General features: G+C 59.3%; 7 protein-coding genes across 7 annotated transcripts in view; 3 read left to right on the forward strand and 4 right to left on the reverse strand.

Moving 5' to 3' along the window:
* VDAG_00306 (IBR finger domain-containing protein) overlaps positions 1-531 on the forward strand; it is a gene marked incomplete at both ends in the record, with an annotated part of 2,133 nt that extends 1,602 nt beyond the window's left edge. The window contains one exon of the mRNA XM_009651683.1: positions 22-531. Coding sequence (XP_009649978.1) covers positions 22-531 — 510 coding nt within the window. The remainder of the gene's footprint in view (positions 1-21) is intronic.
* A 1,504-nt stretch (positions 532-2,035) lies between these two features.
* Positions 2,036-4,065, forward strand: VDAG_00307 (uncharacterized protein; the record flags this gene model as incomplete). Its single annotated transcript, XM_009651684.1, has 5 exons — positions 2,036-2,243; positions 2,322-2,832; positions 2,889-3,019; positions 3,098-3,695; positions 3,801-4,065. The coding sequence occupies 5 exons, from the start codon at positions 2,036-2,038 to the stop codon at positions 4,063-4,065; spliced, it is 1,713 nt and encodes a 570-aa protein (XP_009649979.1).
* A 350-nt stretch (positions 4,066-4,415) lies between these two features.
* VDAG_00308 (uncharacterized protein) lies at positions 4,416-5,837 on the reverse strand (the record flags this gene model as incomplete). The annotated part of the gene is made up of 1 exon (XM_009651685.1): positions 4,416-5,837. One exon carries the CDS (start codon positions 5,835-5,837, stop codon positions 4,416-4,418), a length of 1,422 nt encoding a protein of 473 aa, XP_009649980.1.
* Positions 5,838-6,638: 801 nt separating this feature from the next.
* VDAG_00309 (uncharacterized protein) lies at positions 6,639-7,684 on the reverse strand (the record flags this gene model as incomplete). Its single annotated transcript, XM_009651686.1, has 2 exons — positions 6,639-7,514; positions 7,628-7,684. 2 exons carry the CDS (start codon positions 7,682-7,684, stop codon positions 6,639-6,641), a joined length of 933 nt encoding a protein of 310 aa, XP_009649981.1.
* A 995-nt stretch (positions 7,685-8,679) lies between these two features.
* Positions 8,680-10,704, reverse strand: VDAG_00310 (2-methylcitrate dehydratase; the record flags this gene model as incomplete). The annotated part of the gene is made up of 2 exons (XM_009651687.1): positions 10,288-10,704; positions 8,680-10,071 (listed from the first exon to the last, which is right to left on the reverse strand). Exons 1-2 carry the CDS (start codon positions 10,582-10,584, stop codon positions 8,680-8,682), a joined length of 1,689 nt encoding a protein of 562 aa, XP_009649982.1. The 5' UTR covers positions 10,585-10,704.
* Positions 10,705-12,491: 1,787 nt separating this feature from the next.
* On the forward strand, positions 12,492-14,081 carry VDAG_00311 (uncharacterized protein; the record flags this gene model as incomplete). The annotated part of the gene is made up of 2 exons (XM_009651688.1): positions 12,492-12,951; positions 13,039-14,081. 2 exons carry the CDS (start codon positions 12,492-12,494, stop codon positions 14,079-14,081), a joined length of 1,503 nt encoding a protein of 500 aa, XP_009649983.1.
* A 346-nt stretch (positions 14,082-14,427) lies between these two features.
* The window catches only part of VDAG_00312 (uncharacterized protein), a gene marked incomplete at both ends in the record, with an annotated part of 3,045 nt that continues 2,580 nt past the window's right edge, over positions 14,428-14,892 (reverse strand). The window contains one exon of the mRNA XM_009651689.1: positions 14,428-14,850. Within this exon, the coding sequence (XP_009649984.1) occupies positions 14,428-14,850 (423 nt within the window). The remainder of the gene's footprint in view (positions 14,851-14,892) is intronic.

Below are 14,892 nucleotides of genomic sequence, written 5' to 3' on the forward strand. Positions count from 1 at the left end.
GAACTCCGCATGACTCTTCAGCAGAGCGAGAACAGTGTCAAAATCAGACTGAAGCACATGGAGGCATACTGCGAAGGCCTAGGCCATGGTCTCGACTCAGAGCTCCCCAAGCGCGTCGTGACGGAACGCGACCTGCAGGAGCTTGGTCAGCAGTACAATTTACGAGATGGCATGGCGCGGCTGCACCAGTCTAAGATCAATGTCTTGCGCGACCGGCAGGCCAAGCGCATGGAAGAGCTGCTCGAACGACAGGCAAACGAGCTGGAGAAGCTGGCGGACCGGAAGGAGCAGGAACTCGAGGCTCTCGCAAGCGACTTTGCTCAAGAAGAAGACGAGCTCGCCCAGGTCTTCAGTGAACGCAAGCGCATGATGCTTCGTGTTTGGTCTCTGCGCCTCGAGGTTCTGAGAAACGAGCTCGAAGACAAAGACGGCCTTGCCTATGTTGCTGTTGGGTTTCCGCCTTGGAACGGCGACTACAGCATTCGGGACGACGCAGCGCACCTAGTGGCAATCGCCGCTTCTTGTTCTTGATCGGCGAACTCTTTCACTCGCCGAAATGCAAACGGAGTCTTTCTTCGGACACCAATCCATACAATGCTCATGAAAAGGGGATCACTTGGACATTACGTACCTCGGCTGAGGACCGACGGAGTTAATCATTTCTGGGACCTGGAGTCACGGAGGAAGGGGCTGAATCTTATACCACGGATGAGCGCCGAGGCTGAATCGGGCAAGAGACGGAATGTTTTATCGTAGTTGTGCCAGAATCTCAGCATGCACAGCTTTGACGCTTGGGACCAAATCTTGCTGTATCGAAAGTGACATGTTGCCAGCATGGCGTCTCACTCGGCTCACGGGTCTTGGCTATTCTGGGATGTCGAGACAACCACCACGGCCGCGTTTGTACCGTCAAATATCAGACTATCTCCTTCAAGGTCGAAGTGGAACCAGATCCGACTCCAGCAGGCTTGCGAGCACGGTCGATCTAGCTAGTCGAAGCCAAGTCTCGAGCTCGAGCCACGACTTTCGTGACCCCCTGATCCGTTTCATCCACACCACCCCAGACTGTCTCGTGCGCATGGAAGGAATGCAAAACTTCCAACAGCGTGTGCGGTAGCCGGCTCGCCACAGGTGACGATTTCCTCTGCTTGGGGCGGCGTGGAATGGCGCGAAGTATTCTTTGCTCATTGAGGGTGCTCGCACGCGGTAGTGCATGGTTCCCTACCGAGACCGTTGCACGCGCATCTCGAAGTCGTGGTGTCCGCGTGAATCGTGCGAGTAGAGTTCTGTGCCATTTATTCCTCGAGTCAGTTGTTTAGTGTTTTCCCCTCCTTGTTGGCCTCTCGTACGTCAGCAGCAATCTTGTAAGGGAGTCCACCGGGAAGGCTGTTCCCTATCGTTGAACCCCGCTGATGATGCGTCACTAGGATGGCTGGGTAGCAACCACGACCTGGGAACCCACCGGATACTCCCATGTCCAAAGTATACAAGCCTCCGTGGTAAGACCGTGTACAAGTATCGCAAGAGTCTCCCCAATCTGGACGTTCGAATACAGGGGTTGACCTTGTTCGTCCGAACTTCTGTGCGCTTCAGACAGCCTCAAGTCATGCCCATCACGGCACCCGTCTCAGAATCACTCCTCATTCGACTTGCAGCGAGACTCTTTGTCGACAAGCTCGTCTCGAAAACCTACTGGCACTGCGAGCAACGGCTCCGAGGACCTAGCGCCATGACAGGTGTGTCGGATGGAGCGTGATTCGAGGGATTACTGTATGATAGAGTTTCTGAACCGCGTACAAGGTCATTTAAGTTCTCATCGTTCCCTCATACCCTGCAGCCAACCCTGTCATTCCCCTTGGTTTCGTTTCCATGGTATGCTTTCCATTCTCTATAGTGTGAAATCGCAGAGTTGTGTCCCCAAAAGTACTTGAAGCTTCTCTCTCTCTTTGACTCTTAGACTCGCCCTTGCAACTGCACATCTTTGCGGACAGCTCGAGCGGCACCGCACCGACAGACCCGCACCAGGACCGCGAATATGAACTACGATCAGAGATTCTCAGAGTCGACTGAAAAGCTGGCACCACTAGCGAGGATTGAGTCACCCGATGCCCTGGTGGTAGGGACGACTCAGCTCTTCGAGGGGGGCCAGATCCGGTACATTCCCATGCCCACGCCGGATCCCAAGGACCCCCTGAACCTGCCAAACTGGAGGAAATGGCTCGCCATCGGCGCTCTCTGCTTCTGTGAGTCCAACGAAACGGATGCTTACCGCCCAGTGTCAACAACTCGAAAATGACGGCGGAAGACTGACGAGTTGATAGTTGGCGCGCTGGCGCTCTCGGCCGAAGCCATCGTCGGCGCCCTCGTCCCCGTTTTTGTCCTCGAGTACACGGGCATTGATCCCAAGATTCTCGGGCAGATCGACATCAACCTATTCGTTCCGCCTGGCCAGGTGAACCTCAACCCGCTTGATATCCTCTCCGGCCTCGGCGGACCGCCGTTGTCCAAGGTTGCGCTCTTGGCCTCGCTGCCGCTGCTCGTCAATGGCATCAGCTCGTTCTTCCTCGTGCCGCTTTCCATCGCCATCGGCCGTCGTCCCGTGCTTCTGCTCGCCGGCGCGTGCGCCTGGGCTGGCGGTCTCTGGGCTGGCTTCTCGACTAGTCTCGACAGTCATATCGCCGCTCGCTGCTTCCAGGGATTGGGCGCCGGTGCCGTGGAGGCGCTGATCCCGCTGATTGTGCAGGACTTTATGTTCATCCATCAGCGAAACAAAGCCATTGCCTCCATTGGCGCATCTCAAGGCTTGATCATTGTCAGCTTGGGTATTGCCAGGTGAGAAAGCCTAGCAGCGTCGATCTCTTTCAGCCATCCATCTAACCTTCTGGCAGCCCCATCATCGTAGCCAGGATCGACTGGCGTTTCATTTACTATCTCACCTCGGGTGTTGCCATAATGGCCTGGATCGGCATCATCTTCCTCGTGCCTGAGACGCGATGGGTCCGCAGCGCCGACGAGCTTGGTACGTTTACGCTAACCACCCCCCTCGTGCTCCCTCTCCCATCTTGTGCCCAGGCTGACTTCAAGCCCCCTCCCCCAGCCGGTAAGGAAGTCTACCTCCTGCAGCCAGGTGAGACGCGTCCCCGCCTCGACGTGGCAGCCTTCGGCCCGCGCACAAACCAGACCGACTTTGGCATGCTGCACTGCGGCACCGAGTGGAACCTCGCCTCCAAGTCGATGTGGGAGACGCTCAAGACGACGCTGTTCCCCAACGTCCTCTGGGTCATCGCCATCAGCTCGCTCCTCGTCTCCATCCAGGGCGCCGCCGGCCAGGTCGGCTCCTCCATCCTCATCGCCGCCGGCTGGGACTTTGAGAAGCTCGGCATCGCCGTCGTGCCCCTCGTCGTCGCGAGCCCCTTTGTCTGGCTCTTTGGCGGCTACGTCGCCGACCTCATCTCCAACGCCCACGCCCGCCGCAACGGCGGCCGCCGCGAGCCCGAGGCCCACCTCCTCAGCCTCATCGTGCCCCTCGTCGCCGGCATCGTCGGCGCCTTCCTCTTCGGCTACGCCGCGCAGAACGTCCGCACCCTGCCCAGCATTGTCGTGCTCGTCGCCATCTTCTTCATCGGCTTCGGCTTCCTGACCGCCAACACCATCTTTGCCGTCTATCTCGTCGAGAGCTATCCTCAGTTTGCAGGGTCAGTCTCCTCTTTCCGTTTTCTTCCTCTGCGGCATTCTGCCTTGAAGCTCCCCTCTGTCAATATTTCTTTACTCAAAACATAGTATACTAACACGCACTTCAGACCCGTCCTCGTCAACGTCTCCTCCATTCGCCTCATCATCGGCTTCGCCATGTCGTTCCGTGTCACGGACTGGATCCAGGACCTGGGCTTCATGGTCAACTTTGCCATCTACAGCGGCGCCCTCGCGGCTGTCGCCCTGCTGCTGCCGGCCATGTACATCTACGGCAAACGCATCCGCGAGTGGACCGGCGGCCGCCTGGAGGCGCGCGTCGTCAACAACGTGGATGATGACAAGGACTGGAAGGCCGACGTGGGGAGGAGCTAGAGGGAGCGCCATGCCGGTGCCGGTGGTGTGTCCGATGACACGAGCTTTAGGGATATACGTGCTAGGTGGTGAATGGCGTTGCTTTTACAATTGGGTCTGTGCTCGCGTGTTGTCTGTTTCATTTCGTAAGAGAGGAATTCTCGAAAGAAACAGGAGTGTGCTTTAGACCGCTAGCCACTTGACGTGGTCGTAGACTATGTGTTTTCTTACTACAAGCGAGATTATGTACTCGTTCACCCAATTTCATTTTCTTGATTTTAGCAACACACCTGGCCTGAATATCTGTGGTAATATTCCAAGCTCCTCTCCAGTCTCCGCTTTTCCTCAGGCGAGAATGTGATCCATGACATTTAGTCGACGTCTTCCATGCGAGCAATGAGTTCCTGGTGCTGCTGCAGGCGTGACTTTTCGATGTGCTGGTGATGATGGGCCTGGTTCGACTTGACCGCGGCCTCCTGCGTGCGTTGGGCCTGGGCCGCCTTCTGCTTCTCCGACATGGCTTTCATCGCATGCTCATCGGCAAGCTTCACCTTGCTCATGTAGTCGACCAAGGCACCGAGGTACTCGTTCGCTTGGTTCACCTCAAATTTGACGTTGGCGCCCGCCGGAAAGGCAAAGGGCTGGTGGAGGTTAGCGTACATCTTCCGCTCCTCGTCGGTCCAGTGAGGCGGGCCAGACAGCCCTCCGCCACCGTGGGACACCATCCAGGTGAAGCTCTCTGACATGAGCCTCTTTTCCTGTTCGGTCCAGTCGCTCTCTGGGTACTGCTCGATGGCCATCTCGTAGACCTTTCTGACATTGCTCTGAAACTCTAGCAGGATATCTGTAGGGACCTTTCCGCGCATCCCACTCGAGAGCCAATGGGCCAGCTCATCGATGTGGGAGCATGGACAGGCCTGCGCCGGGCCTGCGACTTTGGCATCAGGCTTGCCCTTGGACTGCTGCTCGACCAATTTGGCGCGGACTTTGGCGACCTCTTCGATCTGCTCTCTCTTGACTCTGGCGACGGCGACGAGGGCTACCTGGCCGTCCAGCTGGTTCTTCATATACTTGCCGATGTGCTTGTAGAAGTAGGTAGGCTCGAGCTGGTAGATGGTGTAGCGGATCAGGCTCAGACAGCGATGGTAGACCTCGACATGGTGCTCCTCGAGCGGCTCGCACACGTCCTTGCAGCCGCAGTGACCCTTGATGGGACCCCAATCAGGCCAGGTGATCTTGTCCCCCGGCATCATGGGCAGCATGTAGACAGGAGCACCCCATGGGTTGTTATCTTCGAGAGCCACAATGGCAGGCACAAAGGTGGACTCAAACTGCTCGGGCGGCATCTGCTGCGCGGCGTGGATATCGCGGTGCATGGCCAACAGGACAGCAGCGAGGATCTGGCCGCGCCGTTTGGGGTCACCGAGCTGCTCCTTCTGGGCCTTTTGGGAGCGGACGGCACTCCAAGATATCTTGTACTTGTCTTGGATCTTCTGGAGCGTGTCGGGTAGCACAGAACGGGTCTTTTCGTTGAACAGAAAGGCAAGCGCCCAGATGCAGGCAACTTCCTCGCGGGTCTTGTCGCCCGGCTTGCACCCAGGCTCTGGGACGCCGAGGAGAGCGAAAGCGGCAGGCACGTACTTTAAGACTGGGCCGCTCACGGCTATGGTGCGCAGGTTGCAAAGACTGTGGCCGAAGCCAAGATAGCCCGCCAGCATTGCCTCATCGTTATGGATATATCTGTGGAAGATGGGTTTGGGGTCGGCCACAACTGTTGGGCGATAGTCGGACATGTCGGCAATAGGGCCACGTTCGATGGCTACGTGAGCCGAGCTCATGCATGTGTCGGATGCCATGACTTGGGAGCTCTCAAGTTACGAAGATGTGTGAGAAGTGCAGGAGGCAGGCAGGCTGCGTGATGTATCTGACGGCTTAACGTCAGCGGTGCGAAGATATCTCAGAGGAGGTATCTGTTGCGTCTGTTGGCATGCGGCCTGCGTATTCGTTGAAGATGCCTGTAAAGTCTGCGTCCACCGAGGAAGGCGATGTGGGAAGACGATGTGGGAAGAAGGATGTGGGAAGAAGCCAGAAGGGAACGACAGATGCCTTGTTGGAGGAGAGAGGTATGCGTGACTGCTCCTCCTAGGCAACAGGACGTCAAACAGAGGAAGGAGCGGCCTGCTTAAAACAACTCTGCCGACAGGAAGGCACGAGGTCCGCGTCTCTGCTCGCTGACCTCTTTCCTTGCATCGTGCTATCTCCTCACCTAACATTAGCACACAGCAACCATTCACTGACCAAATATGCGCGAGTCGATAACCTGCTCTGGTGAAGTGTCAATGATGCCTTTTATTTCGAATATTCAAACATCTGGTGAAAAGAAGCCCACAAACGAAACCAACGGCGCAACTGCCAGAGGTTGCTGCTTTTCTGGGCCATTAAAGCCTGCAACCCCTCCGCCGCACCCAAAACGCCCGATCCCCTTCTATCAGTTCCCATGTTGCCTGACTTGTCTCACAACGCGCAGCAGCGGTTGTGTTCACTCAACCCAGCCAAAACGACAGAAAGCGCCAACAAAAAAAAAAAAAGACGCCTCAGAAGATGCTGTTGACAAGGTTGCCACCGAGCGTGGCACCCGCACCAAAAATGGCCGCATTGCCAAGCTTCTTGCCAAACTTCTCACCATACTCCTTCGCCTTGCCGGCGCCGTCCTTGTGCTGCCCGTCTGCCGGCGCGCTCTGCTGGTTGGCAACGGCCGACGGCGGCGTGTCCGAGTTGTAGGGGTTCTGCTGGGGCGGCGGGCCCGCGGGCTGGCCGTACTGCGGCTGGGGCGGCGCGTACTGGTGCTGCTGGGGCGGCGGCCAGAGCTGCTGCGTCGGCGGCTGGTTGTGGTAGCCCGGCTGCTGGGGCGCGGCGTAGGCGGCGCGGTCTTGCGGCGGCGGCGGCGCGGCCTCGACGGCGACGTACGTCTTGGGGAAGATGCCCTCGGCGCCGGTGCGAGAGTTGCGGCCCATCCACCAGTCGGCGTTCATGTACTCGTGCACGGCAATCTTGTCGTCGCGCTCGAACGAGAGGTCGCGCGAGTCGGCCGCCTGGTAGCGGTAGAGAGCGCGGGCGTGGGCGAGGATGGGCTTGGACGGGGGAGGCGGGGGGCCGGGCGGAGGGGCAGCGGCGCCGCCCGTCGAGTTGGCGTAGGAGGGAGGCGCCGGCGAAGGGCTCGCCCTCTGCTGCTGCTGCTGCTGCTGCTGCTGCTGCTGCTGCTGCTGCTGCTGCTGCTGGGTGCCGATGTTCATGTTGGCCATGGCCTCGGTCGGAGGTGGTGCCGCGGGGCTTGCAGCCTGGGAAGGTGTTGCGCGGGCGGGCGCGCTGCCGCCGCCGCCTCGAAGGGGGGCTTCGGCGGGGAGCATGGAGTGAATGTTCTCGTAGGCATCGTCGTCGATGACACCCTTTTCGAGGAGGTTCTCGAGTTCCTAGGCCATGTCAGCTCTGGTCATTGAATTGATCGATCGCGGGGTTCATCGCAGGGCTGAAGATGGCGGCGACCAGGGTCATGGGGCTGAGGGGTGGGCTGTTGCCTACGTACGTTCTTGATGGTCCGGATCGACCGGTTGGTCTCCATGAGTGTCTGGCGGTCAGCCATGATGGCGGTTGGTCCAAGGCGTTTTGTGTGCGCTTTGTTTTCTCTGGTGTTTTTTTTTCTCGCCTGTGGAAGGGTTCCTTGTGTGCTGTGAGCGATGCCGTAGCAGGGTGCTTTGCTGTTGGGAGTTGGGGAGGAGGGAAAAGAGTCGACAGCGTTTGAATGTTCGGGTCGAAGACGTGCTAGGCAGTACCTGCCTAGTTACTAAGTGGGCGAGCCACGTACGTTCGTACCGCAACGGGGAATACGACAGAACGAACACGCCAACACCGGCACAGACCGCCCGATGCCCAGTCGGCTCGCTAGGTCAGTCTAGAGTCGAGAAAATTGGGGGCAACACGGCAGACAAGGCGGCGGAGGCGGAGCCCTGTTGTGTCCCGTCTGTTGGCCTTGTCTGACCTCGATGGTTGTGAAACTGGATCAGTCACAGAGGCGGAAGTGAGCCTGACGGACCCGAGAGACCGCCCAGCGACAGCGGATAGTGGCCACAGGGACTGGGGGGGTCGACCAAGCCCCTAAGGAACCCCGAAGCACCCCTGGAAAGCGGCGCCACCGCCTGTCAGTCCCATTGGATCATGCCGCGGGCTGCCCCGCGCTGCCACAGTACGAATGAGGCTCCTCAGCATCCGTGGGGCCGATGCAGGCCTCGTCAGCTCCCCCCTTCTGGCTTCTGGGCCAAGGAGTCTCTCGAGAACCGGGAGCCACTCGGGGCGACACTTCGCGTTGCACAAGTGCTGGGATGCACATGTGCACATGGTACACACGGGGCCACTGTGTACCTTGGCTGGTTTTCCATTTGCGATGCAAGGCACGCCGGCGCAACGGACCAGATGGTGTAGTTAGTCAGCTGAGATCACGGCACAGCAAAATCACTCCCTAGGTAGCTTCAGTAGTAGGTCAAATGACGATGAACAGACATCCAATTTCCATGATCAAACATCTATCCTGGCCACCTCGTCGCACACTTGACACTGCTTTTCCCTCGCACGCACGCACACTTAGATGAACTTGCTGTCCTTGCTGACGTACAGATCAACGTACTCGTCGACGGGCGTCGACTCGAGCTTTTGCTGGTCGAGGCCGAGCTCGACGAGCTGCTTGACCTTGTTCTCGCTAAAGTGGGGGGCCAGGTGCCTCTGGTACTTCTTGAGGATCTCGGGCTTGGCCTCCTCGCGACGCAGGCGGTGGCCGAGGGGCGCCTCGACGACGACCTCCTCGAGCACGGTGCCGTCGTTGAGCTCGACGGTCAGGGCGTTGGAGATGGTGCGCAGGGCGGGGTCGTGGTAGTCCTTGGTGAACTGGGGGTCCTCGACGCACTTGAAGCGCTTGCGCAGCGACTCGACCATCTCGGACGTGGCGGCCTCGCTGCCGTCGGGGTAGTCGGTGGCCTCGAGGCGGCCAAAGACGAGCATGACGGAGCACATGTACTGGATGCAGTGGTCGCGGTCGGCAAAGTTGTCCATGGGCTTGAACTGCTTGTCGATGATGCGGATGCAGGCCTCGTGGGTGCGGCACGTGATGCCCTTGATGTCGGCGGCCGACTTGCCGAGGGCCTGGAGCTGGCCGTAGATCTTCTCCGACGCCTCGACGGCCGTCTGCGAGTGGAACTCGGCCGGGTACGAGACCTTGAAGAGGACGTTCTCCATGACGTAGCTGCCGTAGGGGCGCTGGAACTCAAACTTCTTGCCCTTGAAGAGCACGTCGTAGAAGCCCCAGACGGGCGCCGACAGCACCGTCGGCACACCCTGCTCGCCCTTGAGCACCTTGAGCGCGAGGTTGACGGCGCGCTGGCAGGCGTCGCCGGCCGCCCACGACTTGCGCGACATGGTGTTGGGCGAGTGGCGGTAGGTGCGCAGGCTCTGGCCGTCGACCCAGGCCTGGGTGACGGCGTCGGCAATCTGCTTCTCGCCGAGGCCGAGCATCTTGGACACGACGGCCGTGCTGGCCACCTTGACGAGCACGACGTGGTCGAGGCCGACCTTGTTGTACGAGTTGAGCAGCGCCAGGCAGCCCTGGATCTCGTGGGCCTTGATCATGGCCTCGAGCACGTCGCGGATGGTGAACTGCTTGCCGTTGGCGAGGTTGCCGCCGGCCTTGTTGGTGCGCGTGATCCAGTCGGCGACGGCGAGGATGGCGCCGAGGTTGTCCGAGGGGTGACCCCACTCGGCCGCGAGCCAGCAGTCGTTGTAGTCGAGCCAGCGGATCATGGCGCCAATGTTGAAGGCCGCGTTGACGGGGTCAAGCTGGAAGTCGGTGCCGGGCACCTTGGGGCCGTTGGGCACCGTGGTGCCGGGGACGATGGGGCCTAGCAGCTTGGTGCACTCCTTGAAGCGCAGACCCTCGAGGCCGCAGCCGAGGGTGTCGAGGAAGACCCATCGCGCCGTGTCGAACTGTGCGTCGGTGGTCAGCAGATGCAAGGAAAATATTATGTCTGTGAAGAGGCGGGAGGTTTGAGATTTTTCATCTTTTTTTCGGGGGGGTTTAGAAAAAAAAGAGAGAGAACATGTTCAGGCAGGGCAGGCAGGGACGGCGGCCGAAGGAGGGGTAACCGGGTAACCGGTGACAGTGCAGAGGGGGCAGGGGCGGCGGCGACGACATTGACATACAGCTAGCTCCGAGTCGACCTTGTAGTTCTGGACATAGTTGGCAATGTCGTTGATCTCGGGATCGTACTCTCTGGGTTCGGAAGACATGGCTGGGGCACCGCTCTGTCTGGCAGCAGCGGTCGAGAAGTTGTGTGCGGAGGAGGGAGAAGTAGAGGAGGAAGTGCGGGCAGACGCGGTGGAGGCGTTGAGGTGGGTGGAGGCGAGGCCGGCACGGAGGGGAGCTGCGAGGCGGACGGTCTGCGATGGCAAGCGCAGCGATCTCGTGGCAGTCCTGATGCTGCGGTTGACGGCGGACATGATTCGTCTCGGCAGAGGAGGCGAGGTGGAGGGGGCGCAGAGGAGGTCAATTGGGGGACTCTCGACGGCAAGCTGCTCGCTCGACGTGACCTCGGCGGCGCAATGGGTATAGGGAGAGGTGGAGAGAGGGATGTGAATGAAGGCAGGTTGCGGCGCGAGATTCACGTCGAGGAGAAGAATATATTTGGGCTCGGCTCAAACAGGTCCAAGGCGGTGGTCACTACGGGTTCCAGGGGGGGAGGGGTAAGCCTTGAGCCTTGAGCCTTGAGCCTTTGAGCCTTGGGGCCTTGGGCCTTGGGGCCTTGGGCCTTGGGCCTTGGGCCTTGGACCTTGGACCTTGGACCTTGGACCTTGGACCTTGGGGGGTTGGGGGTTGGGAGGGGGGGTGGGGACCGTACCTGGGGGCGCACGAGCAGGGGAATTGCTTTACCGTGGGCTGCCGAGCCTCGAGGACCATTAAGAGCCACTTTGATCCGAGGTTGTCTGCGCTACGAGGGGTATACCCGTTTGAGCGGTGCTTCTGAGGCTTCTGATGCTTCTGATGCGGAGAGAGACCCTATGGTTAGTTGCATGTGGGGTATGCTGCTTCCGGTGATAGCCGCGGCGTGTTTCTGTAGTCCCAACCTTGATGAACTTTTTTTGTTGACCATCTACTTAGTAGCTTGGGTCGTCAGGTTTTACATTCATTCTTGACCAATTTGCGCTTGATCGCAAGCATGTAGGTCGTGTCCCAGCTGAAGGCTACGTAAGGTGGGAACCCACAATGGAATTGCTGTGAATTGAAGGATGGCCAGCTCCATGAACTGGCTGCATAACCCATATACCGCTCAAACCAGTACAGCCACTCCCTCAATCGTTTGATCCATTTTATCTTATCGCCGAGCTCGGAGCTACGCATCTTGGTGTCTGCTTTCCCCCGGCTCCCCCGGCTCCCCCGCCATTCGCTTGATGGAGATCCGAGGTCATCACGAATGTTGAACGCCAGCAAGACGCGGATCGTCCGTAGGACCGAAGCTACTTTGCTTGCATACGCTGATCGAACTCGGCATCATGGTGTCTTTCTCGATCTTGTGTCGATACTCATCTACCTGGCATCATGTAATAAATCATGATGAGCTGGGTCCGACAAGACATGCCCAGACGGACAACATGTATGACTATAGCCTCCCTCAACTCACGCATTCAACCCGTCGATGGAATGGCATATCCCGTGATGGTGGGCATCGGCACAAGCCAAAATGAAGCATATCGTCCTGAGAGTCAAATGTGGCAGGCGCCTCGGGCCACAGAGTATGGAAGGCAGTGCCTTTGATGGAGTAACCTTTTTGTTGGACGACGTGTCAAACCTTGAGGGCCCAGGTTTTGGCAGGCACTCTTCTGATGCTCGTTTGCTTTGAAGACTGGTCACGTCCGCTGTCCGCTTCTCGCTTGCTTCTGCAACAATCAGAATGACATTGAAGAAACTCCTCTGGACTTTGTTTGAATCAACAAGGCGGCGACCGCTCAATAAAGGCAACACATGAAGAATATCCGATCACTAACACCCTCTACCGTGGCAACCGAACATTGAAAGAGACAATACGACAAGGCCGCCTTGTCCGCCAGCTTCATTCACCACTGTTGGCATTTGGTTGGCAAACACCATCATCACAGGCACCGTGACTTGCCCATTCGCCTCACCTCATAGCCAGTACTGTCAGCCCTGCAGCAGGATCAGTCAGCGCACCCTCACACCATCCCACGCCGGAAGTCTCTCTCGACCACCGGCTGCGATTCAGCGTTGCACCAGTGAGACGGCAGCAGAAAGCGAGCGACCTGTCCATCTCCCGCTTTCATTACCTACAGGTACCTAGGTAGGTAAGGTACGAAAGGACCACGAGGGTGGGAGCCCAGCACTGATGGCCCCCATGGCACCCCACCCGGCTGCGTCTAGTGGTGCGGATCTTGTCTCCAGGGGCCCGACCCCTACAAATACCCCTACAAGCACCCCTACAAGCACCCCTACAAGCACCCCTACAAGCACCACCACGCCGGGGATTGACACTGGCGCTGGCCTCGCTGCCGTCTCTGGCTCTGGCACCCATGGTACTTCTACCACGACTCGTCGCCAGCCTCCTCCCTCGCGAACGCTGCTCAACCACTTTCATCAACGCCCTCGCCCTCGCCCACCGAGCACCATGTCTGCCCTGCGCCCAAACCAGAGGGAGAAGGCGGCTTCGAAGCACGGCTCGTCTGGCATCGCCGCTGGACTCGCAAATGGCATCGCAAATGGTCTCATTGACCCCACCAAGCTGGGCAAATACCCCGTGCTGCTGAGTGATACCCTTCTTGGCCGCACCCAGAAGGACGTCTTCACCAGCGTACGATGTACGTTTCCCCTTCCCCCCCCCAACCGGCATCGAACGGACTCCCTCTCCTGCCGTCGGGAAGCAGAAGCTGACCAAAGCCCATTAGACAACCACAAACCCCAGCTCTCCTCCGATCAGGCACCTGCCCTCGCGAGGCTCAAACCCGAAACCCCCGGCACCAAAGACAACTTTGAGCTCTCGTACAGCGACGCCGGCGGCACCTATGGCTACGCTGGAACCCGCTCCACCGACAGCAACCAATATGTCCTCTACTTCGACGACGCCAAGAAGGCCTTCATCCTCGACCGCGTCGACTCGACCTTTAACATGAACCTCACCCGTACCCCCGAGACCACCGACCCTGAACGCCTGCGTCAACAGTTCGAGCACCTCGACACGAGCCCGCCGGCCCGTGACACCCCCAATGACACCCGCAAACCCGCCTCCAAACCCGTCTCCAAACCCGCCGCGTCCAAAGCGTCCGCACCCAAGGCGTCCGCGCTGAAGAACAGCAGCAGCAGCAGCAGCAGCACGTCTCAGCCCCGCCGTCCGGCCCCCGAGAAGAAGCAGGCCAAGACGGTCGAGCTCGCACTGCCGCCGCCGCCGCCGGTCAAGGAGAAGCGCAAGCCCGCCAAGATGGACGACGAGGACGACGACGAAGACGACGACGACGACTTTGGCCTCACCGTCGAGTATCCCGACGAGCCCGCCAACGCCCGCAGCGGCACCGAATTCTCCCCCGCCTTTCCGGCCCAGAAGATTGCGTTTCGCCGCTTCTCCGAGTTTCTGCGCGACTCCGAGGCCGACGACGCTGATGGAGAGTCGGACCAGGAAGAGGACAGGGGGATCGAGGGGTTCAAGCTGCCGAGCCCCGTCAACGACGAGGGACAACAGCAGCAACAGCAGCAGCAGCAGCAGTACGAAGACAGTGAGGACGAAGAGTACAACCAGATGTTCGAGGACGTCGATCGCGCGCCTGCACAGCAGCAGCAGACGTACGTCCAGCAAGAGGCGCACGCTGGCCACGACGACGACGACGACGACGACGACGACGACATGGACCTCGAGGCCGAGCTCGAGGACGCCCTCGAGCAGGCGGCCAACAGCGGTGACGCCGGCGAGGAGAGCGAGGTCAGTGAGGAGGACTAGGCACACGCATCATCGTGCGCGTGCTCAGGCGTGTTATGGCGTGCGGCGATTTTGCAAACACGCATTCTCTTTCAAAGGCGTTGATTTTTCCAGGGAGAGAAAAAAAAAGGCAGGCGTCTTGTTTTGTTTTCCGGTTGCCTAAGATGGGCTGGTTAGGATCTATACCACGAGCTAGGACATGGATCCTATGAATGCATTATGAATTTCACTGAGAAGACGTCTTGTTCGCCTTTGAATACCTTGTGCAAGCATGCCATGTGCTGCCATTCTGGTGCTACGTTGTGACGGTGCCTATCGCGCTGGTAACGGAATCATAGTCGCGTTGGCTGCCCAGCACGTCTATTGCTCATGCAACCTCCCACCTCGCAAGCCATCCCACGCCCTCCCCGGCATTCCTCACAATGCACAAGTTGGTCTCGCGCACATGCCCCTTGGCCTTCTTTCTCCGTGCCTCGTCCCTGAGCCCCTCGACCACCCTGTCGACAACAATGGACCCGATCGCCCTCGCCCTCCCCTCGCTGAGGCAGTACGCCCCCGTTGTCACGAAGCCGATGAGGTCCTCCTCGCCCGGCACGAGCGGGTGCCCGTTCATGTCCGTCTGGTTCGGCTTCGGCGGCGGGTACCCCAGCGGCGCCGGCGCCGGCGCCAGGAGGCTGCGCGCCAGGAAGCGCTTGCGGGTCGCCATGTCGGCGTCCGGCGGAGGGCGGTCCGCGACCGAACCGCGCGACCGGCGGCGCTCGGCCCCATTGAGCGAAAACGGAGAGGCAAGCTTGAGGATAGGTGGCTGTTTTTATTATGGTCCATTGAACAG

This window comes from Verticillium dahliae, genomic scaffold, assembly GCF_000150675.1.
Source record: "Verticillium dahliae VdLs.17 supercont1.1 genomic scaffold, whole genome shotgun sequence".
Lineage (NCBI taxonomy): Eukaryota > Fungi > Ascomycota > Sordariomycetes > Glomerellales > Plectosphaerellaceae > Verticillium > Verticillium dahliae.